General features: G+C 48.8%; 1 protein-coding gene across 1 annotated transcript in view; it reads right to left on the bottom strand.

The window, feature by feature from the left end:
• NEURL1B (neuralized E3 ubiquitin protein ligase 1B) overlaps positions 1-20,229 on the bottom strand; it is a 35,245-nt gene that overhangs the window by 4,589 nt on the left and 10,427 nt on the right. The window contains exons 2-3 of the mRNA XM_053956953.1: positions 4,446-5,030; positions 1,038-1,745 (exon numbers count right to left, since the gene is read on the bottom strand). Of these exons, the coding sequence (XP_053812928.1) occupies positions 1,038-1,745; positions 4,446-5,030 (1,293 nt within the window). The remainder of the gene's footprint in view (positions 1-1,037; positions 1,746-4,445; positions 5,031-20,229) is intronic.

Here is a 20,229-nt window from a genome sequence, read left to right as displayed (position 1 = left end):
AGGACACCCCAAGCCCGGCCAAAGCCCCTCAGCCTGGCTGAGCTGCTCCCACCCCACCTGCACAGGGACTTCAGGGCAAGCCCAGCTGCTGAGTTAATGCTGCCCCTTGGTAACGACACAGGGCAAGATTTTGGGTGTGAGCCCATGGTCTGGACCTCGTCATGCCTTTGTATGATGCCTGCTCAGCTTCAGTGAAGCGAGCACCAGGTTGTGCAGTATTTGCTTTTCCACTTCCCCACGGTCCCACTCTCCCCAGCAGCAGAGGGCTCCAGCTGTGGCTGTCACACTGTCAGCTGGGAAAGGCCATTGCTTTGGATGAAGAAAACCTGCTTTACAAAGTCATTAACATCTGCTTTTCTGACGGAATCCTTAACAGGAGGAAAGGAGAAAGGCTGGAACTGGTCCCCAGCAATGGATCAGAAGTGCCAGCTGATCCCTGAGCTGTGGCAGTGCCTCAGGAGCAATTACTGTCCATGCTTCAACCAGAGCTGTGCTCACAAAAATCATCACCCTTACCACGGCAGACATTTAACACCTGTGGGCTGGAATAGGGTGTTTATAAAGAATCCCTTCTAAAAGCAAACCCACTGGAAAACGGCTGCACCCCACAACCATCTCTGTTTGTAAAGAATCCCTTCAAAAAAAACAAACCCACTGAAAAAGAAGCTGCCCCCCACAACCATCTCTGTTTATAAAGAATCCCTTCAAAAAAAACAAACCCACTGAAAAAGAAGCTGCACCCCACAACCATCTCTGTTTATAAAGAATCCCTTCAAAAAACAAACCCAGTGAAAAAGAAGCTGCCCCCCACAGCCATCCCTGCCTGCTGCTTGTTTTATCTCTCAAGTCTCATCCTTTCCTGGGGGAATCATAGAGGCTGTGCACATCTCTGTGACAGGCACCATCTTTTGTCACTCTTGTTTGCAAACACAAGGAGCTGCACCCTCGCATCAGTGAACGCTGCGAGTGCAAACCCACAGCTCTGCTTCTGGCCCAGGAAACTTCTCCAGCCAGGTGCTCCGTTGGGCCGCACTTACCCAGGATTTTGAGCTGGTTGATCACACCGTGGATCGTAAAAAACACCCAGAGGGACTGTGAGGTGTCCACGCACATGAGCATCCCCCGGCTGGCCCCGTTGACCCCGTGGTGCACCTCTCCGTTGGGCAGGACCATGAAGCTGAGGATGTCGCCGCTGTTGAGGACCGGGAATGCCCGGTAAACCACCCAGTACTCCTTACGGTCCAGGAGAAAGTCCGGATCCGCCGGGAGCTCGTTTGTCCGCAAAGTGCTCGGATCACAAGAGGTGATGCCGAACGAGAGGGCCCCGTAGTACGGCAGCCCCAGGTGTCCTACTTCCACAAAGAGGCTCTCCCCGATGTGCAAAGGCCGGTCAGAAAACACCAAAGTCCTATTGCTCTCCTGCCAGTTGGTGCAGGCCACCATCCTGTCCTGGGAAAAGGTGATGTCGGGGCCGCGGGTGGGGTGGAACCGCAGGTCGGTGTCCAGGAACGCCGGGACTCCCTGGGCGTGCTGCCGCCGGCCGGGGCAGCAGGGGATGATGTGGTTGTCAGTCCCAAGTCCTGGCACCCGGCTTAGGTTCAGGTTTGCAATTTTGGCCACCACTTGGTTGTTCTCGAGCTCGTTGTTGTTGAAGTTGGCCGAGTCGTGGTTGCTCTGGGGAAGGCAGGTGCTGAGCCGGGCGGTGCTGAGCCGGGCAGTGGTCATGGTCTCTGCAAACATGCTGTCTGTGAGAGAAACCAAGGCACAGAGGCTTTAGTCAAGAGGAAACTGCCTGCTTTTATGCTTACAGTTGTTATCGCAGCCTACAGACTCCAAAAGGAAAAATCAGCCACGGGTCAACCACTAATGAACAGCTCCTGGTGCAGAGTCACGCGTGGAGCAGGCAGAGGAGCGGCTGCATCTGGCACCAGCCAAGGGAAAACAAGTGTTCCAAAGCACTCGTGTGATCTGGGAGCTCCCTGCACTGGGGAATGGGGAAAAGCTGTAAACCACTGTGGTCCTACAGCTTTCTGAGGAGAAAAATCTGATAGCTCTGAGGTTACACTATTAAAAAAATAAATAAATAAAGTCTCAATATTTTGTTGTCCCAAGGTCTTGTGCAAGGCAAATCCACAAGTGATGGGTGAAGGAACTCAAGGATGAATTCTTTCCACACTCCTTGTCACTGCCTTACACCTGTGTCCAGGCACAGGTGTGTCCCAGAGTGGCCATTTCAAGCCTCACATCTCAGGGGTGTTCACAGCCCTGCAGAGGTTTTGAATGGAGAGCTTGTCACAAAAGCTACTTCCTGCAGGTGTTAGAAAGCTTTTACAGCAGAAGGTTGTTTTCCCTTTTCACAGCAAAGGGAAAGTCAGGATGTTGATCCTTAATTAATTTCTCAGGTTTCCACTTGAGCCATGCCAGGCTTGGGGGATGATGCAAAGGTGTGGGAAAGTTTGGGAGTGTTCTCCCTTCTACCTCCAGCCCTGCTGGGGCAGCCTGGACACTTCACTCTTCACTTCACAAGGTTAAATGCACTGAGCAAAGTCAGAGCACGTGGAATTTAAGAGTCTGTGTGAATGACTCCTGGTCTTCCCAGAGATGGAGAGGGGTGAAGCAGCCCAGCACCAACACTGCCTGCTCCCTGGAGGAGAGAATCCCCAGGCTTTTGGCAAAGAAGGAAAAACACCCAAATCCACCCAGCAGCTGCAAAGCAGAACCTGCCTCGCTGAGAAGCCCAGGAAGGAGGGGCCACTGGGCTGGGCTGATGGCTGGAGCAGCTCCTTCTCAGCCAGCACAGCTTGTGTGGCAAAAAATGCTCCCACAGAGCAGTGAGGCACATCAAAGCTTCGTGATGGATGTCCCATCCCTGGCAGTGTCCAAGGGCAGGTTGCTCAGGGCTTGGAACAGCCTGGGATAGTGGAAGGTGTCCTTGCCCATGGAATGAGATGATCTCTCAGATCCCTTCCAGCCCAAACCATCCTAAGATTCATGATGCTGCAAGATGCATTTTGTGCCTCACAACTGTATTTCACAATTCTCTCGACTCGCAACATTTTGGGAGGACGAGGCAGAGACAAGCACATCCTCAAGCAAGGGGTTTGGGTCCCTTGGTGCCCCAGATGGCTGAGCATGGCCCTGATTCCTGGGGCAGTGTGGGGGGTTTGCTATTTTAATTTAAAAACCTCCCAGCAGAGTACAGGTGCTTTCAGCCTGAGTCTTTCACTGGGAACTCTTGGATGCTGCAGGCAGGACTGGAGGTGGGGAGCAGAAAGAAGCTGCATTTTCTTTTTCAAACTCCAATTTTATGAGGAGAAAGGAAAGCTCTGGTGAAGCAGCTGCCTTGGCCAACACAGCAAACACTCCTTCTCCTCTGTGACGAGCACCAGAGGCTGGAGTGTGTCACAACTGCAATTACAGGACAAGCTGCTGGTGCGGTTTAATTACACATTTGAGGCACAGCAGACAGGGAAAAGCGTTGTTTATGTGTGGCCTTCTCGGCTGTAAAATAATTGGCACTGTTCAGAAGGATGTGTGATGGAGCTGCCTGCCCTCTGGACTCGCCATTCCACAGCTTATCCCTGGTGCCTGCTCCATGCCAGGCTGGCAGCACCATCCCCTGGGGCAGGTGCAGCTGGCTTTGGCTGTTAAAACTCCATCAATCCAAGGAGCCTCAGGGAAAGGGCAACTCTCTTGGATTTTAAAAGTGTTCCCTGTGGTGCAGCCCAGTTCAAACACTCCATCTAACGCTGAATTCAGTAGACATTTCAGTGCTGTAGAAGCCACGAAAGGAAAATCATCCCATGGCCATCAGCTGGGCTTGCTAATGGGAACAGATTCATCCCTTCTTGCAGCCCTTCCTAAGGATGAGGCTGTAAAGCAGCCAGACTCCACCTGATTCCAGGGGTCTGAGTGATGTCCCTGTGCCAGGGAAGGGTCACAATGCCAACACAACCCTCAAACTGCCAGCCTGGGTGGGACCCCGGCCAAGAGCAGAGAGAGGGGCTGGGGAAGGGCTCCGGGAAACTCTTGGGCAATTACTCGTAGTTTTCCAATGGACTGGCAGTAACTGGTAGCTGGGAAAGAATAGACAAAGCCACAACTTGTCCTTTTTGTCTCCTCAGTCCTTGGGACCTTGCTCCATGTTTTCCATCCCAAAGCAGCACATCCAGCTCAGAGAAAGCTGAGTGGAATTGCAGGTAAAGATTTCCATTTCTCCCTTCCCACAATGTGCAGCCTTTCCATCACTGCCACCTCTGGAATATATTGCTTTCTGCATCCCTACTGCTGGCAGACAAAAAATGATTAATTGGAGGTACAAAACCAACAGCAAATTAATTTTCTTAAGCGTCCTATGGAAATGATCACATAGATCATGCATCTTTCCTACGGGATCAGAAAGAGCGACCACAAGAGCAGCCCACAGGTGGCAAAGACACACTTACCTAGAATTTGCACTTCGTGGGTAATTCCATAGACGTCTATGAGGGCCCAAAGAGGCCCGGAAACTTTAATACCACAGTGAAACAAGATTGGCTCCTCATCATTAATACTGTAGAAGACTCTGCCGTGCCGGTCCACCCAGAAGGCCAAGATATTGTCCCTGACGGCAAACCTCTCCGGCAGAGCCTTGGCCCAGTAGCCGGGGCGGGTGACGAGGTCGGGGCAGGCGTACTTTGGTATCTCCTCGGAGCTCATCTGCGAGGGGTCGTGGATGGTGAAGCCGAAGCGCAGGGCCCCGCTCCAGCCGTGGTGCACGGCCACCAGCTTGAGGCGCACCTTCTCGTAGAGGTGGATGGGCCGGTTGGTGAAGGTGACGCCGTTGCAGAAGCTGTTCCTGCGCGTGGCCTTGCGCGAGTGCGCGTCCAGCCGCACGTTCTTGCCCTTGGCCTGCGAGTGGAAGCGCGGCGGCTCCGTGATGGCCAGCACCGAGCGCCTCTCATGGCTGCTGCTGTTGGGCAAGCTGTAGTAGGGCCGGCTGGACACCGAGCGGGTCTGGTGGCTCGTGTCTGCGAAAGGACAAAGCACATCTGTTCAGCAGGGCTTGGCCCCAGCCAGGGCTCGGCTCAGCCGGGCGTGGTTTGCACCACTCTGCTAAGACCTGAAATATCACAGAGTCACCGGGTTGGAAGAGACCTTCAAGATCATCGAGTCCAGCCCAGCCCCAACACCTCGGCTCAACCCTGGCACCCAGTGCCACATCCAGGCTTTGTTAAACACACCCAGGGATGGTGACTGCACCACCTCCCTGGTCAGGCCATTCCAGAACTTTATCACCCTTTTTATAAAACACTTTTTATTAACATCCAACCTGTATTTCCCTTGGTGCAGCTTGAGGCTGTGTCCTCTGGTTCTGTCAGTGCTGCCTGGAGAAAGAGCCCAACCCCACCTGAGCACAGCCACCTTTCAGGAGCTGTAGAGACTGATAAGATCACCCCTGAGCCTCCTTTTCTCCAGGCTGAACACCCCCAGCTCCCTCAGCTGTTCCTCACAGGAACAACTTTGTGTTCTAAGCCCCGCAATATTTCGCCTTAACACAGCATGCTTAGCCACAACCTGCTCTTTGCTGTCCCAGTTTGGCCCTCAGCTTTCTGCAAAAATGTGTCAAGCAAGGTTAGGCAGCTTCCTTGCAAAGCTGGATAGGAAGGAATGTCCTTTGTTCCCCTCAGATGCTTCCTATTGCCCTCAGAAAAGCTCAACATCTGCAGCTCCGAGTTTCCTCCTCACAGTGCACGTGCTGTTAACTCACATGGTGGCCACAGACAGGAGCTCTGAGGATTGTGGATGTTAAAAATCACAGATGCTCGAGGTGAGCATGGGTGTTAGGAGATTTTGGTGGGACATGCAGCCACGAGCTCCTCTGTGCCCTGATTTTGTAATAATGAACAGGAACCTTTGGCCAACACAAATAATCCAAGACATTCAGCAGCTGGAGCACCTCTGCAACACCAGACTGCTCCTCCTAAACCTTCAAGCCAGCCCCTGGCTCAGATATCAGATGTAACTGGCACATTCAGGAACATTTCATCCTGCACAGCCTTGCCTTTACCCAGAACCTCCCATCTGAGCTCAAAGCACTTTATAAATGATGATTGTTTTCAGCTTCACAGCACCGCAGATGGCACAGAAATCCTGCCATCCTTTACAGATGGGAGAAGGAGAATTGATGGGTGAGATCTTGCAGCATTTAAAGGCAACAGCAATTCTGAGACTGACTTCAAGAAAAGCAGATTTGGGGCCTAAAGTGAGGTTCAGACGGGCATGAAGCAGAAATTTAAAAAAAACTCATCTTTGAATCCTAAACCTTAGCTAGAAGCTCCTTGAGGTGGAGACAATGTCTTTTGCATATCCCTGAGCACATGGGGACTTGCTCCAGGTCCTGGGCTCCCACCACCACCACGGTGCTCCAGGGAATTTGGTCTCCCCCATTCCCCCCCCACTCCACCTCTCCTCCTGTCTCTGCACCTGGCTTTGTAGATGTTTAAAGCAAAAAATGGAACACATCCTGAATGCCCAAAGCCATCCTGTTAAATATAAAACCCCATCACATGCTCTCAATTCTTCTGAACACTTTTGCCCCGTTTGAAGCTTTGGCAGCCACCTGCCAGGCCCTGCCTTCAGGCTGCTTCCTCCCTGTGCGTAAGCCCAGCCTTTGCTTCGTGACAAGAGAAGGATTTTTCTGTCATTTCCCTCTGCTGGAAAAAGCCCACCAGAAGATCCTGGGAGCTCAGCTGGGCGAGCTGGCAGGAGGGCTGCAGTGGTGGCAGCTTTTTTTTTTTTTCAAGCAAAACCAGAGCAGACAGGGCAGCGAGAAGCTGGGACCTGCACTAAGGCACCGAGCAAAGAGAAGAGAGGCTGCAGCAAGGTCTGAGCACAGGATTAGCCCTTCAAATCAGGCATCTGGAACAGGAGTCAAAGGGCTACAAAGGCAAAAAGCTCCTGTTTGCAGCAGGATATAAATAACAATCAAGAGGTGTTTTGTCTCTTCGTTTGTCCTGCACGTGACAGTCGCTGTGCAATGGTTAATCCTGTCAAACACCAGTGGAAATTAATACATCCTTGCTCTCAGCCAGTGAGGAGAGGGTGCCAGTTCCATGCTAAGGCTGTGGAAAAGAGCCCTGGGGCAGATGGGGAAGGGAAAATCCTCCCCAGGTGCTCAATCCCCCTGCCCAGCACAGCACCTCTGCTCCCAGCAGCACTGCAGGCCAGGCCCCAGCGCAGCAGGGCTGCCCAGGAAGGGGCATTTCTTTGTGTATTTCCAGGAGAAATCTCATTCCTTGCCTGCTGAAGAGCTAAAATGCAGAAATGGCTGCTCCCAGCACAGCCCACCCGTGCTCATGTGGGTGCTGCTCCGTGTGTGTGCCTGTCAGCGCTCCCGACAAACGGAGCTGCTGCAAAGGGAGCGTGGACTGGGGGTTCCAGCCAGGGACCCAGCCAGCACAGGGCAGGGTGAAGCCTCTGCTGGCCTTGCCTCCCCACACAGCACCCCTTTTTCCATGTGCATTCACACAGCCTTTGTGCCCTTCAGGTGGGACCTGGCTCCAGGGACAGATCCCAAGGGGCTCCTGAGGGACTGGGTGGGCTCAGTGGCCACCTCACACCCTGCCTGGCTGGGCAACAGCCTCGCCAGGCAGAGAAACCCTCATTTTATAACCCACTGAGCTGCTGTTTGTCTCTAAAATGGCTAAAAACAACCCCCCTGTTGTTGCAAGAGCCGTGGCCTCAATGCCCCCACATTGGCCAGGAGGAGGAAGGAGGGAAGAGGGATTTTGTTCTCCTCTCTGCTATCCCCAAAATCCCCTCGTTCCCAACGCCAGCGCAGCACCAGCCTTCCTCCCACAGCCCCCTGATGGAGAAAAGGCTCCTGCCAGGGATGTGATGCCCCTGGCACTGCACCCAGGCAGGTTCTCCTCATGCCCCTCTCAGAAGGCACCGAGGACCGAGGTGGCAGTGCCAGTGCCACCAGCACGAGTGACAGCACAGCGAGGACACTGGCACCCAGTTCAAACACAGCTTTGGGTCCACCCTGCCAGAGGGGGACTCGGGGTCGGGGTCTGGCGCTTTTTGTTTTGTCTTGTTTAAAAAAAAAAAAAAAAAAAAAAAACAGGAAAGCATATTGTGGCGAAACAATAGGAAACGCTGCCGAGGGAAATGAACGGATAATTTATTTATAACGCTGCTCCCCCCCTTCACATGAACACCTGCCCGTGGAATAAAGCCTGCCACATCCCGAGGCAGGGAGGCAGAGTTTTCCCACTGAAACACGCCTGGGGATGAGCTGGGCCATGTGCTTTACTCATTAGGTGCTGACTGGGACTCCAAGCTCAACAGGATGTTTGTGCCTTTCAGTTGTGCCTTTGAATTGCCCTAATTTGCAGCTCGGCTTCCACAGTTTGGCTCGAGTTTATTCCCTCTGCAATTGCTCCTCTCCTGGCTGTGCATTCCCACCCAAAAGTGGGATGACGACAGCCAAGCTCGTGGCACAAGTGCCACCCTACCCAGGGTGCCTGACAGGCAGTGAAGAGCTACGCCAACTCTTTTTTTTTCTCTTTTTTTTTCAGCTGTGAGATTCCTACAACTCTTGGGAGCGACTCATTTCTTCTCTTTCTGCCTCACTTCCCTGTCTAAAAGAGAGTAACACCATTCCTCCACCTCACGGGCAGCTAAATGGATGGGAAAATGTAAGGTTCTCAAACACTTCAATCCCTGAGCCCTGCGCGCCTGGCTGCATCATCACAGGGGACACAAACCCACTGAGGGATGCCTTGAGCTTCCATCGCTCTTTTTATTCCGGAGTTTTCCATTTTTCATCCCCATTCTCACCCGTTTCAAACATGACACTCACAGCACATCCATCAAACGCACCAGCAAATATAAAAGGCAGGAAAATGGAAGGAAAAACTGAACTGAAGGGTGAGGAATGGTCTGAGGCTCCTCACTGAAACCTGAAGGATAAACCCTTTTGGCAAGGCAGCATTTCCATCCTTGTGGTGTCAGATGACACCGAGGCAGATTTGGGTTCTGGGGGGCTGTGCTCTCATCTGAAGCTTCACCTGCTTTCCAAAAGGCCAGCACACCCATTCCGGAGGTTATGCTGACCTTTGGAGAGGTATTTTAACAGACATGCACTTTGCATTTCAAAAAGGTACAGCAGGCAGACCCTGGACAAATTCCACATATTTATCATGGTTCCAGTTCTAAAAATAAACTTTTTTTTTTTTTTCACCCATTTGTTTGCCGTGGCACTCTAATCCCACTGACAGCAGCAGACAAAATTCAGCTCCAGAGCTCTGTCTGAGGCTGCTGCTCTCCCTGGGGCGTGGGATGGAGGAGCCTGCTCAGCTGGGGAGTGACCTCGAGCCAGATCGATCCTGAATTCACTTGCCCTGACAAGCCAGGCTGGAATAATACCCCTAAAACGGGGGAGAAGGGAATAATGTTGAAGGAGAGCAGAGCTACAGCGAGAGCAGCCTGACAGGAGGAGGAGGAGGAGGAGAGCGCTCACGCGTCACCGGTAAATCCATGGTCTGCACCAGAGACATTCCCTGGCTCCCACAGCCCTTTCCTGAGGGCCTTGCCCAAGTAAATCCATGACAAAAGACCCACAGGATTGCAAGGAGCAGTTTGGTGCCAAACAGGGCTTGTGCAGTGGATACAGAGAGGGAAAATTACTGGGACCATCCACAGCTGGCAGCAGACACGGCCCGTGCTGCGGGAGCACGGTCTGCCCTTGGCCAGAGAAAGGCTGAAAGGTCCAGAGAAAGGCTGAAAGGTTCAGAGAAAGGCTGAAAGGTCCAGAGAAAGGCTGGAAACCTCCTGAGAGGCAGCAGCATGGAGCCTGAAATCCATCTCTGGAGCCTCGTGCCCGGCGAAAGGGAATCCACCGAGCACACCCACGGCTTATCTTTATGGGCTCTGCTTTATCTGCAGCACTGAAACTCTTCCTCTCCCAGCAGACACTCGGGTGGCTGCTGCTGCTGCTGCACACTGAACAAGGTGTCTGCAGACAGGGGCAGGCGGTGTTTGCTTTGTCACAGGAAAACCCCAACAAGAAGGGCGTGACAGCGAGCCGGTGGAAACAATCCCAGTCAATCCCAGTGTGCTCCAGTGAAAGCACATCCTCAAAGTCCTCATCCCACTGATGCCTTGGGAAGGCTGAGCTAGAGCAGAGGTTGGACAGAGCTAAAGAATAAAGCAGGGATTTGTTAAAAGCCTCAATGGATCCTTGGGAAGCACAAGAGCCCAGCCAGGCTCTTGGGCTGCATCCAAGATGAACCAAAATGGCACAAAATGAACCCAAGATGAACCAAAATGGTCCCAAAATGAACCCAAGATGAACCAAAATGGCACAAAATGAACCCAGGATGATCCAAAATGGCACAAAATGAACCCAAGATGAACCAAAATGGTCCCAAAATGAACCCAGGATGATCCAAAATGGCACAAAATGAACCCAAGATGAACCCAAATGTTCCCAAAATGCACGAGCGCTCCCGGGGGCTCTCACTGGGATCAGCTCTGCTCCATTTGCACCTTGCAGTTCATTGTCCCATTCCAGCTTTAGCCCCTGCACTCCCATCCTGCTTGTTTTTCTCTCTCCAGCCCACGCTGTTTGTGCTCCTGGGCCTGAGCTTTGGATCATTTGTCCTTGGTGCCCAGCTGGAGCAGGAATTGTTTTGTCTCCTGCTCTGTGCACAGAGCTCACCATCCCCTCATATGAAGCTCAGACCCTCACACTAAAGCAGCTCAGAATGTGAAAAATAGAAAAGCCAAAACCTGAGGCATCAGCACAGCATCTCCAGTGCTGGAGCCACTGGGAGGCTGGAAGAGGCAGGGGAGGCTGTTACTGCAGATACCAAAAATCCCCAGCAGCACGAAACAGGATTCTGCTCCGACACGATCCTATCTTCTAAGGACAAGAGATACAAATCTGCTCACATATAAATTTAGTGCGCTGTCTAGACATTTCTTTCTTTCTTTTTTTTTTTTTTTTTTTTTTTTAATACAGAAAAATGTGTCAGGGAGCTCTGTGGGAAGCACTGGGGTGGCCTATTCCACGCTCAGTGGTGTGGACTTGGAAAGCTGGGCTACTAAATCCAACCAAAAATAAAAAATCTGCCTCATTTCTGAATGTCCTGCTGGCTCAAACACCGGAAAATTCAATTAATAAAACCCCCCCCTGTGTAAATTCCTATGGTTTGCACAACCAGTCTGGAGGCCTGTTCTGATGTAATGTCTTCTAACCTGAAAGAAACTTCCAGGGAATTCAGAAAAGGTTCATTTGCAAGAGTGTGACACAGAAATTGAGGTGTTAAGGCGACACGGAAGAGCCTGTGATGAATTACAGGAAATGTGAAATTTTTGAAGAAATGTTTGTGATGGGGGCTAGGAGAAAAGACAGACAAAAGTCACTTTTTCATTAAAAGAAGCTGTGTTGTGGCACTGAGGCAACTCTCAGTGTAAATATGTCAGGGCCATACATCATTTCTCACTGCAGAACAGTTCAGAAAAATCCCTGGCAGAGAACAGGGATTAACTTTAGCTCACAAAATCAACTTGTGCCTGTCCTCACAAGAAAACCCTCTAATGGTTCAAATCAAACATTTTATGGGTTTGTGTGGGGTTTTTTTGTTTGTTTTTTTTTTTTCTTTTTAATGCTAAAATCCTTTTTTTTTTTTTTTTTACAGGCAGGGGCTAATGACATATTTATTCTGGACTTCTAGGTGTACCTCCATGAAAACAGAGAGCTATTTGCCAACAGCATCAGGCAAAATCCTTTTTCACAAACCAGCAAAGGCAGCTCCAGCAGGACCTTGCAGTAATTCCCAGCTTGTTCCACCTCCCATCTCCCACTGTATTTTCCAGGCTGCTCCACCTCCTGTGTGTCCTCGGGAAAAGAGCTCCAGCATTGCTGCTCCTTTCAACTTAAACCCTTTTCTTGCAGCGAGGAGCTCACACCAAGGCTCAGCCACATCCCATAAAAAAATACAGGTGGCCTGAAAAGAAAGCCAAGAGCGAGCCTTTACTCCCCTGGTTATCCCAACATCTCCTCATGGCAGCAGCACTGAAGGCAGAAGATGGGGAGTGCAGCTGAAACTCTGACGTGTCCCTCCCAGGAACCACCAGCTGGCTCAGGGCAGAAAATAAACCACGACAGGAGCTCTGCTCCGAGGATGGAAAGTGCTGATGGCAAATCCTCCACAACCTAAAGAGCCCCAGAGGCTGAGGAGAGCCAGGCAGGAATATTCTCATATATATATATATATATATATATATATATATATATATATATGGGAGAATATATTGTATTATATTATATTATATTATATTATATTATATTATATTATATTATATTATATTATATTATATTATGTTATATTATATTATATTATGTTATATTAATAGAATTCTATATATAGAATTATATAAATGTATAATTATGTATACATTATATATTTAATTATAATATAAATAATATATATACTATATATAAATGTATAATTATGTGTATCTTTAATATATATATATATGAAATATAATATTCTTCTGCTTGGCTTTGCTTTTGGTGGTAGAAGAAATCAAATAAGCCACCAAGAAACCAGTGCATGACTTTGATGGAGAGGCATTTCCAGAGCAAAGTGGGGAGCCCTGAGCTGAACCAATATTGGTGGATCAGGCTGTAAAAGCAGGAGATTCTCCCAAAAAAAAAAAAAAACCTCCTGCTGGGTCTGCAAGGATGGGAACATCCACCCACACTCACCTCTGCCTCTCTCCTGTTGTGCCTCCCACTCTGGGCACGCAGGAATTTTGCTGCAAAGTTGGCCCCATCTTTATTGCAGGCTTTTAGCCCTCCTGCATATAAATAGCACTAAGTATACACAGAAGCCAGCGATTAAGCACGGAAAAAATAATCTCCTCTTCCCTGTATTATTAGGGAATGTGGGTCAATGAGTCTGCGACTCGAGTAACAAATTCTTCGAGCTGGTTAATGAGAGACAGAGCGGGCGGGATGGAGGAAAGGCAGGGTTCATGCCGTAATCCCTGCTTAAGTCCTTCAGTGCAAGCGATGAAAGCGACTGCATGATGGATGAGGAGCCCTGGAAATGGCACAGCTCCTCCTGAGCTGCTCCACGGGCTCGACACCCAACTCCTGGCTCGTGCCGCTCCCAAAGCCGCCCTCCCGAGCCAGACAGCGCCCAGAGATGTCAGGGATTTGAAAGCCATCGTGCAAAACTTCTGGCTACTGGCTGAAGATAAAACATCTTGTCAGAAGTGATCAGTCAGCCGCTCTCGCTGTAGCTCTGAGTGGGGGTTTTGGGCTGTGCTCTCACTAATCAGCTGCATGTGCAACACACTCGAGTTCCTACACCAGCAAAGCAAACCCCTGCCTTGATGTATTATGGGCCTGCAAAGCTGTTACCTTCTTTAGAAAGTGGAGCTTAGCTTGAGGAGAGCAGAGGTCTGCTCAGCTCACTTTATCTTCTCTGAGTCCCTCACGCAGTTTTGGGAGGTGACCAAAAGCAGCCAGAATTGAGCAGCTGACAGCTCTTAAAGCAACTCCACAAATGGTTTCTGAGGAATGCTACACTGGAAATGATCATCACTAGGTTGGAAGACTGAATATTTTCCTAATCTAAATGCTCGGTGATTGTCAGTCAGGGATTAAAACATTTATTTCTGTGATTTATTGTTTTTGTTGTTTTCTAGAAACAGGCAGTGTGCACCAGAAAGCAGAGAGGGCGTTAAAATGTGCAACACTCGAGGCTGGACAGACTGGTCTGGGAGGAATGATCACAGCTGGAGACCCCAAGATGGGCAGAGAGGAGCAGAGATGTGAACAAAACCCTCATGTTCTCTGGGGTGGCTGGGCTCTGCTTATATTTACTAATTTCATACAGAAATAGGGTCCCAGGTGAGAGTACAGACCCAGCCTAAGGGCAACCCAAGAGACCCCAAAAACCTCCTGTGTCAGGGAGCGCTGCTGGCCCCTCGAGGCCACCCCATGGCTGTCTCTGAGTGAGACCCAGCCCCTGCTCCTACTGATCCCTCTGCACAGCAAAGATCACAGAGTATTCCTCACAGATCAAAAAATCTGGCTTGGTCTCCTTGCCCTCAGCTCCTCCCCGTCCATTTCTCCCTTCCAAGACAACTTCTGCCCCACAGAGAGGATAAACAGCTCAGGTTTTCAGGGCAGCACATTGGTTCAAAAGCATCATTCTGGCTTTTGAATGCCAGTCAGGACTGGGGTTTGTTGAAGAGTTACAAGAACTTGTGCCTGCCATAATCACTGACATTGAGATGGTCCATGCCCTCAGCCTCCTCCTGCTGCCAGAGCAGCACGGAAGGACCATTAATGCAAATCAGCTCCCTGTTTCCATTGAGCCTTTTCTCCTGGCTGGCTGCAGCACGTCCTCTGCACCGGGGGTTTATAAATAGTGGCCATGTCATTCCAATGTTAATGGCTTTTAATGAAATTGAAGGATGGCATGCATTCCCTTTTAATATCCTCGGAGCTGCAATTGCACTCCGTGCCTGGTTTCAATGCAGCGCTCATGGAAAGAGCGCTGGGACTCAGCACATCCTTCCCACAGCCCATCCACGTGCTGCTCTGGACAGGAACACAAAGAGGGAAATCATTTTGTTGTCTCCCTGATGCAGGAAACCCACCCATCCCCTACAGATAGGCACTGCACCACGAGGGCAGCTTGTGACACAGGGAAAATAAAAAAAAAAAAAGATTTGAAGAGCGATAGTGGCAATTGAGCTTCACTTTCCATGCATTGTTCTCCGAAAAACCCCGAAAAGCTGTGTTTACCTTATCTTCATCCCTCTGGATTTGGGCTGTACACAATCCACACGCCTTCCCCACCTCCCAGAAGCATGTTTGGAGCAAGGCCAGGACATGAGCTGTGCTGGTACGCTCGGTGGATGACTCAGGTGGGGCGTGTGAGGCTCCAGCCAGGAGCGCGATTTCCACACTCCCTGAAAACACCCGAAAACTTCCCCCTGAGCACAGGAACCCTCCAGCTCCAGGGCTGGGGAGGGAGAAAAGCTGCAGATGAAGAGCACCTGGGCTAGTGAAGGTGTCCCTTTCATGGCAGGAGGGTGGAACGAGACAGTCTTTAAAGTCTCTTCCAACCCAAACCATTCTGGGATTGTATCAAGGGTGAGATCAGCACTTGGATGCTGCAGGTGCAGGAAGGAGAGGCCGGCCATTCATTCCACCTTCAACTTTTCCCAGAAAACCCTCAAGATAAAGGGAACAAACCAATTTTTTTTTTTTTTTTTGCTTCCTCACTTTTACAGAAGCCTCTTTTGTCTTTATCTCTCTTCACAGTTGTTCTAAGAGTCCCTTTTTTTTTTTCTCCTCCTAATTACAACTCCTCTACAATCCAAATAATTTAGCTGAAAAGAAAAAAAAAAAAAACAGTGGAGCCATTCTAGTCCAAACAGGGATGGATAACCAGAGAGCCATCAGATTTAACAGTGGCACCCACACAGGGCTTTAGATCTGCCCTGAGAGCCAAAAACCCCATGAAAAGGGGGGGAAAGGCCTCTAGGAAGGTGTTCCTCCCAGTAAACCCCTCTTCCAGCATTTTTTAACTGTGTCCACAGTTCCTTTTCTATTTACACACAATTTAAACAGTGATCTGGCAGCGGGAGGGGAAAATGCTTGGGGTGGAACGCATGGCTGAGGAAGCTAAATAAAGCAGTGGCCAGCTCTTCAATCATCCTATATTTTATATATACAAAGGCTGCGATTCCACTAAGCTTTTCCAAAACAATATGTAAAGAATCCAAAACAGGGCAAAACAATAACTGGTTATAATTAAATCAGGGGCACAGCACAGCTCTGCTCCTCTGCCAGGCTCGTTTCCCTGGAGGAATGGCTGAGGGACAGTGGCACTGGTGGCACTGGTGGCACTGGGAGCTCTCATGGGGCTGTGCTGGTGCCTCAAGCCAGCACTGTCCCAGTAGGGAGATTTCAAGGAAATTCAATCTGGCCAAACTCTCTTTCCCAGTGATCTGAAGAGCTGATGACCTCACTCAACTCGTGAACAGTCCAACCTGTACAATAACATCACATATTTTGTTGGGTGTTTTCGTAAATATTCAGACAAACAAGCTGGGGCTTTTTTTTTTCTAAATACTTCAGAAACAAATCCAAAAAAATTGTAAAGGGGAAAAGAAAGAAAGAAAGAAAGAAAGAAAGAAAGAAAGAAAGAAAGAAAGAAAGAAAGAAAGAAAGAAAGAAAGAAAGAAAGAAAGAAAGAAAGAAAGAAAGAAAGAAAGAAAGAAAGAAAGAAAGAAAGAAAGAAAGAAAGAAAGAAAGAAAGAAGAAAGAAAGAAAGAAAGAAAGAAAGAAAGAAAGAAAGAAAGAAAGAAAGAAAGAAAGAAAGAAAGAAAGAAAGAAAGAAAGAGAGAGAGAAGAAAGAGAGAGAGAGAGAGAGAGAGAGAGAGAAAGAGAGAAAGAGAGAAAGAAAGAAAGAAAGAAAGAAAGAAAGAAAGAAAGAAAGAAAGAAAGAAAGAAAGAAAGAAAGAAAGAAAGAAAGAAGAAAGAAAGAAAGAAAGAGAGAAAAGAGAGAGAGAGAGAGAAAGAGAGAAAGAAAGAGAAAAAGAAAGAAAGAAAGAGAGAGAGAGAGAGAGAGAAAGAGAGAGAGAGAGAAAGAGAGAAAGAGAGAAAGAGAGAAAGAGAGAAAGAGAGAAAGAGAGAAAGAGAGAAAGAAAGAGAGAAAGAGAGAAAGAGAGAAAGAGAAAGAGAGAAAGAGAGAAAGAGAGAAAGAGAGAAAGAGAGAAAGAGAGAAAGAGAGAAAGAGAGAAAGAAGAAAGAGAGAAAGAGAGAAAGAGAGAAAGAGAGAAAGAAAGAAAGAAAGAAAGAAGAAAGAAAGAAAGAAAGAAGAAAGAAAGAAAGAAAGAAAGAAAGAAAGAAAAAGAAAGAAAGAAAGAAAGAAAGAAAGAAAGAAGAAAGAAAGAAAGAAAGAAAGAAAGAAAAGAAAGAAAGAAAGAAAGAAAGAAGAAAGAAAGAAAGAAAGAAAGAAAGAAAGAAGAAAGAAAGAAAGAAAGAAAGAAAGAAAGAAGAAAGAAAGAAAGAAAGAAGCATTCTGGTCCAGGAACACAGGAAAACATCCCACTAAAAAAAGATGCACCCCTCCTTTCCTTAGCTGAGGTTTTTAAAAATGCAGATTTCTCTGCTAAGCTGTGAAGGCAATCTGAGAGGCAGGTGGTTGTGCAACACTTGGCTGCTGCATGGCTCAGCTCTTAGATCCTTTTCCGTGATATTTGCAGGAATTAATAAGAGGAAACAAGGCCCACTTCAAGACATTAAACTGTCCAAACAAGCAAAAAAAAAAAAAAAAAATACAGTCATACCATTACTGGACACACCATGACCTCAACCCCCTTCCTTCATCTCAAATGTCTTCAATTATTTCAACACAAGAAGGATTTGAGCAAGAGAGGTTTATTTTTAAGCCTCTGTGTCAACCTTCATTCCAGTGGGGTTTGAACCCAGCACACCTAAGTCAACACCAGCATTTTTCTCCCTTTATTCTTTCTGTCTTTGTGGTATCACAGCCAAAATATGATAGAGGCAGGTGAACCAAAAACAATCTGGAGATGAGACACAATTCCTTGCATTGTTGAATAGTCTAAAATGATGAAAACAATATTTTTTTTCTCCCTGCCCCAGAGGAAAGAATCCTTGGGGTAAAGGTGTGAATTACAGAGCAAACAGCACTGCAATGGCCAGGTCCAGGCAGAACCAAGCCCTAATTTACACCCTGTTTTCTCACTTTTTTGACGTGGAGCTTGGGCTGCTGTTCAGCAGAACTCCTTTGGTCAATACCTTCCAAACAGTTCACTGCAGAGCTGCCAGTTGTTGTTATTGTTGCAGCTGTATTTTGGGGCTTTTTTTTTTTTTGTATTTTTCATTGATCATTTCCACCTCTAAACCCCAGTGCACAGTCCAACAGCACTCCTTGGTAACTGTGGAATTGGGACTATTAGAAATCCCACATGAAACAAAAAAAGCAGCTGCCTAAACCCTCCCTTTTCCACCCAGATGTCTCTTGTTTCAATTATCAGAATTAAACTAATTCAGAGCCATTCACTGGCCTTGTTTGGGCTGACTTGGAAAAACACACCTATAAATCACATCTGAAAAGCTGCAAAGAGAGAAAGAATTTGTTCCTCTTTGGGCAGTTCTTTTTGTTCTTTTTTTTTTTTTTTTTTTTTTGGTAGAACAAAATTTTACTACCAAACACAAAATGCACAATTATGTGTTGACAGCTCACAGCCTCTGTGGTTCTGGCCACAATAAAACACAACTCCACACTGTCCCTCCAGTTCTTCGAAATTCAGGGCACCCAGAGGCTCCCATTTGCATCATCCTCCCAGGATTCTGAGCTGGAAAAGGGATTCCAAATGTACAGGGAGCCAGAAATTACCAAAACAGAGCCACACTGGGGATTTCCCTGGTCCCAAATCCACCAGACACTGAGCGTTCTGGCTTTCACTGCTTACGGAGAATTTTGAAATGCCAGATCAGAACAGAGCTGCAGGAAAACCAGCAAAGAATCCCAGAATCACTTTGGTTGGAAAAGCCCTCCCAGCCCATCAAGTCCCAGCTGTGCCCCATCCCCACCTTGTCCCCAGCCCAGAGCACCGAGTGCCACCTCCAGGGATGGGGATCCAAACCTCCCTGGGCAGTTCCAGGGCCTGAGCACCCTTTCCATGGGGAAATTCCTGCTGCTGCCCACCCTGAGCCTGCCCTGGCCCAGCCTGAGGATTTTCCCTCTCATCCTGGATGCCTCCCCGGCTGTCCCCTCCTGTCAGGAGCTGTGCAGAGCCACAAGGGCCCCCCTGAGCCTCCTTTTTTCCCAGGCTGAGCCCCTTCCCAGCTCCCTCAGCTGCTCCTCATGGAACTTAAAATGAGATCTACAAGGAGATGAGAGCACTTCTGCTGGCGATTCAGGTTCAAGCAGCATTTTCCTCTCCAGAATCTGAGGATTCTTAACAGTGCTCCCAGTACCACTGTAAAGCCCAGGATTATCCAAAAGGCAGGGAGAGCTTGGGAAGAGCCTTGGCTGGGTAGGACAGAGATCTGAGGTGCTGAGTGTGTGGTGATGAGTGACAGCTGGAGATGCCCAACAGCAACCACTCCAAAAGGAGGCAGGAATATGGGCACAGAGAGGGGAAATGAAGGAATATGGGCACAGAGAGGGGAAATGAAGGAATATGGGACAGGAAGGGGAAATGCGGGAATATTGCACAGAAAGAGAAATGCAGGAATGGGCACAGGAAGGGGAAATGAAGGAATGGGCACAGGAAGGGGAAATGAAGGAATATTGCACAGAAAGAGAAATGCAGGAATGGGCACAGAAAGGAGAAATGCAGGAATGGGCACAGGAAGAGAAATGCAGGAATGGGCACAGGAAGGGGAAATGCAGGAATGGGCACAGGAAGGGGAAATGCGGGAATATTGCACAGGAAGGAGAAATGCGGGAATGGGCACAGAATGGAGAAATGCAGGAATATTGCACAGGAAGGAGAAATGCGGGAATGGGCACAGAATGGAGAAATGCAGGAATATTGCACAGGAAGGAGAAATGCAGGAATGGGCACAGGAAGAGAAATGCAGGAATATTGCACAGAAAGAGAAATGCAGGAATGGGCACAGGAAGGAGAAATGCGGGAATGTGGTCACAGAAAGGAGAAATGCAGGAATGGTCACAGAAAGGGGAAATGCAGGAATGTGGTCACAGAAAGGAGAAATGCAGGAATATGGGCACAGAAAGAGAAATGAAGGAATGGGCACAGGAAGGGGAAATGAAGGAATGGGCACAGAAAGAGGAAATGCAGAAATATGGGCACAGAAAGGGGAAATGAAGGAATGGGCACAGAAAAAGGAAATGCAGAAATATGGGCACAGAAACATCCTCAGCGCTGCCCTAGCCAACATTTCTGCCCTTCACCTTCAGCCCCCTGCAAACGAGGAAAGCAGGACTGCTGCCCAAGACAAGGAGGCAGGGGGCAAGTGAGGGAGGGGAAAGCCTGGTCAGAATCCAGAGGCACACAGGGAAAGCTTCTCCCTTCCTTCTGGGGCTGTGTAACGAGGTCACACCATTAATCTCCTCCCAAAGGAAAATCTGAGCCAGTGGTTGAGGGCTGCTTGACGTGGTTTGGAGAGGATTCCTCCAGCGTGCCCCTAGACTTTGGTATTTGCAGGAG

Source organism: Vidua chalybeata, chromosome 15 (genome assembly GCF_026979565.1).
Source record: "Vidua chalybeata isolate OUT-0048 chromosome 15, bVidCha1 merged haplotype, whole genome shotgun sequence".
NCBI lineage: Eukaryota > Metazoa > Chordata > Aves > Passeriformes > Viduidae > Vidua > Vidua chalybeata.
Note: the sequence above shows the minus strand (reverse complement) of the source record. Positions and strands in the feature narration are given on the sequence as shown.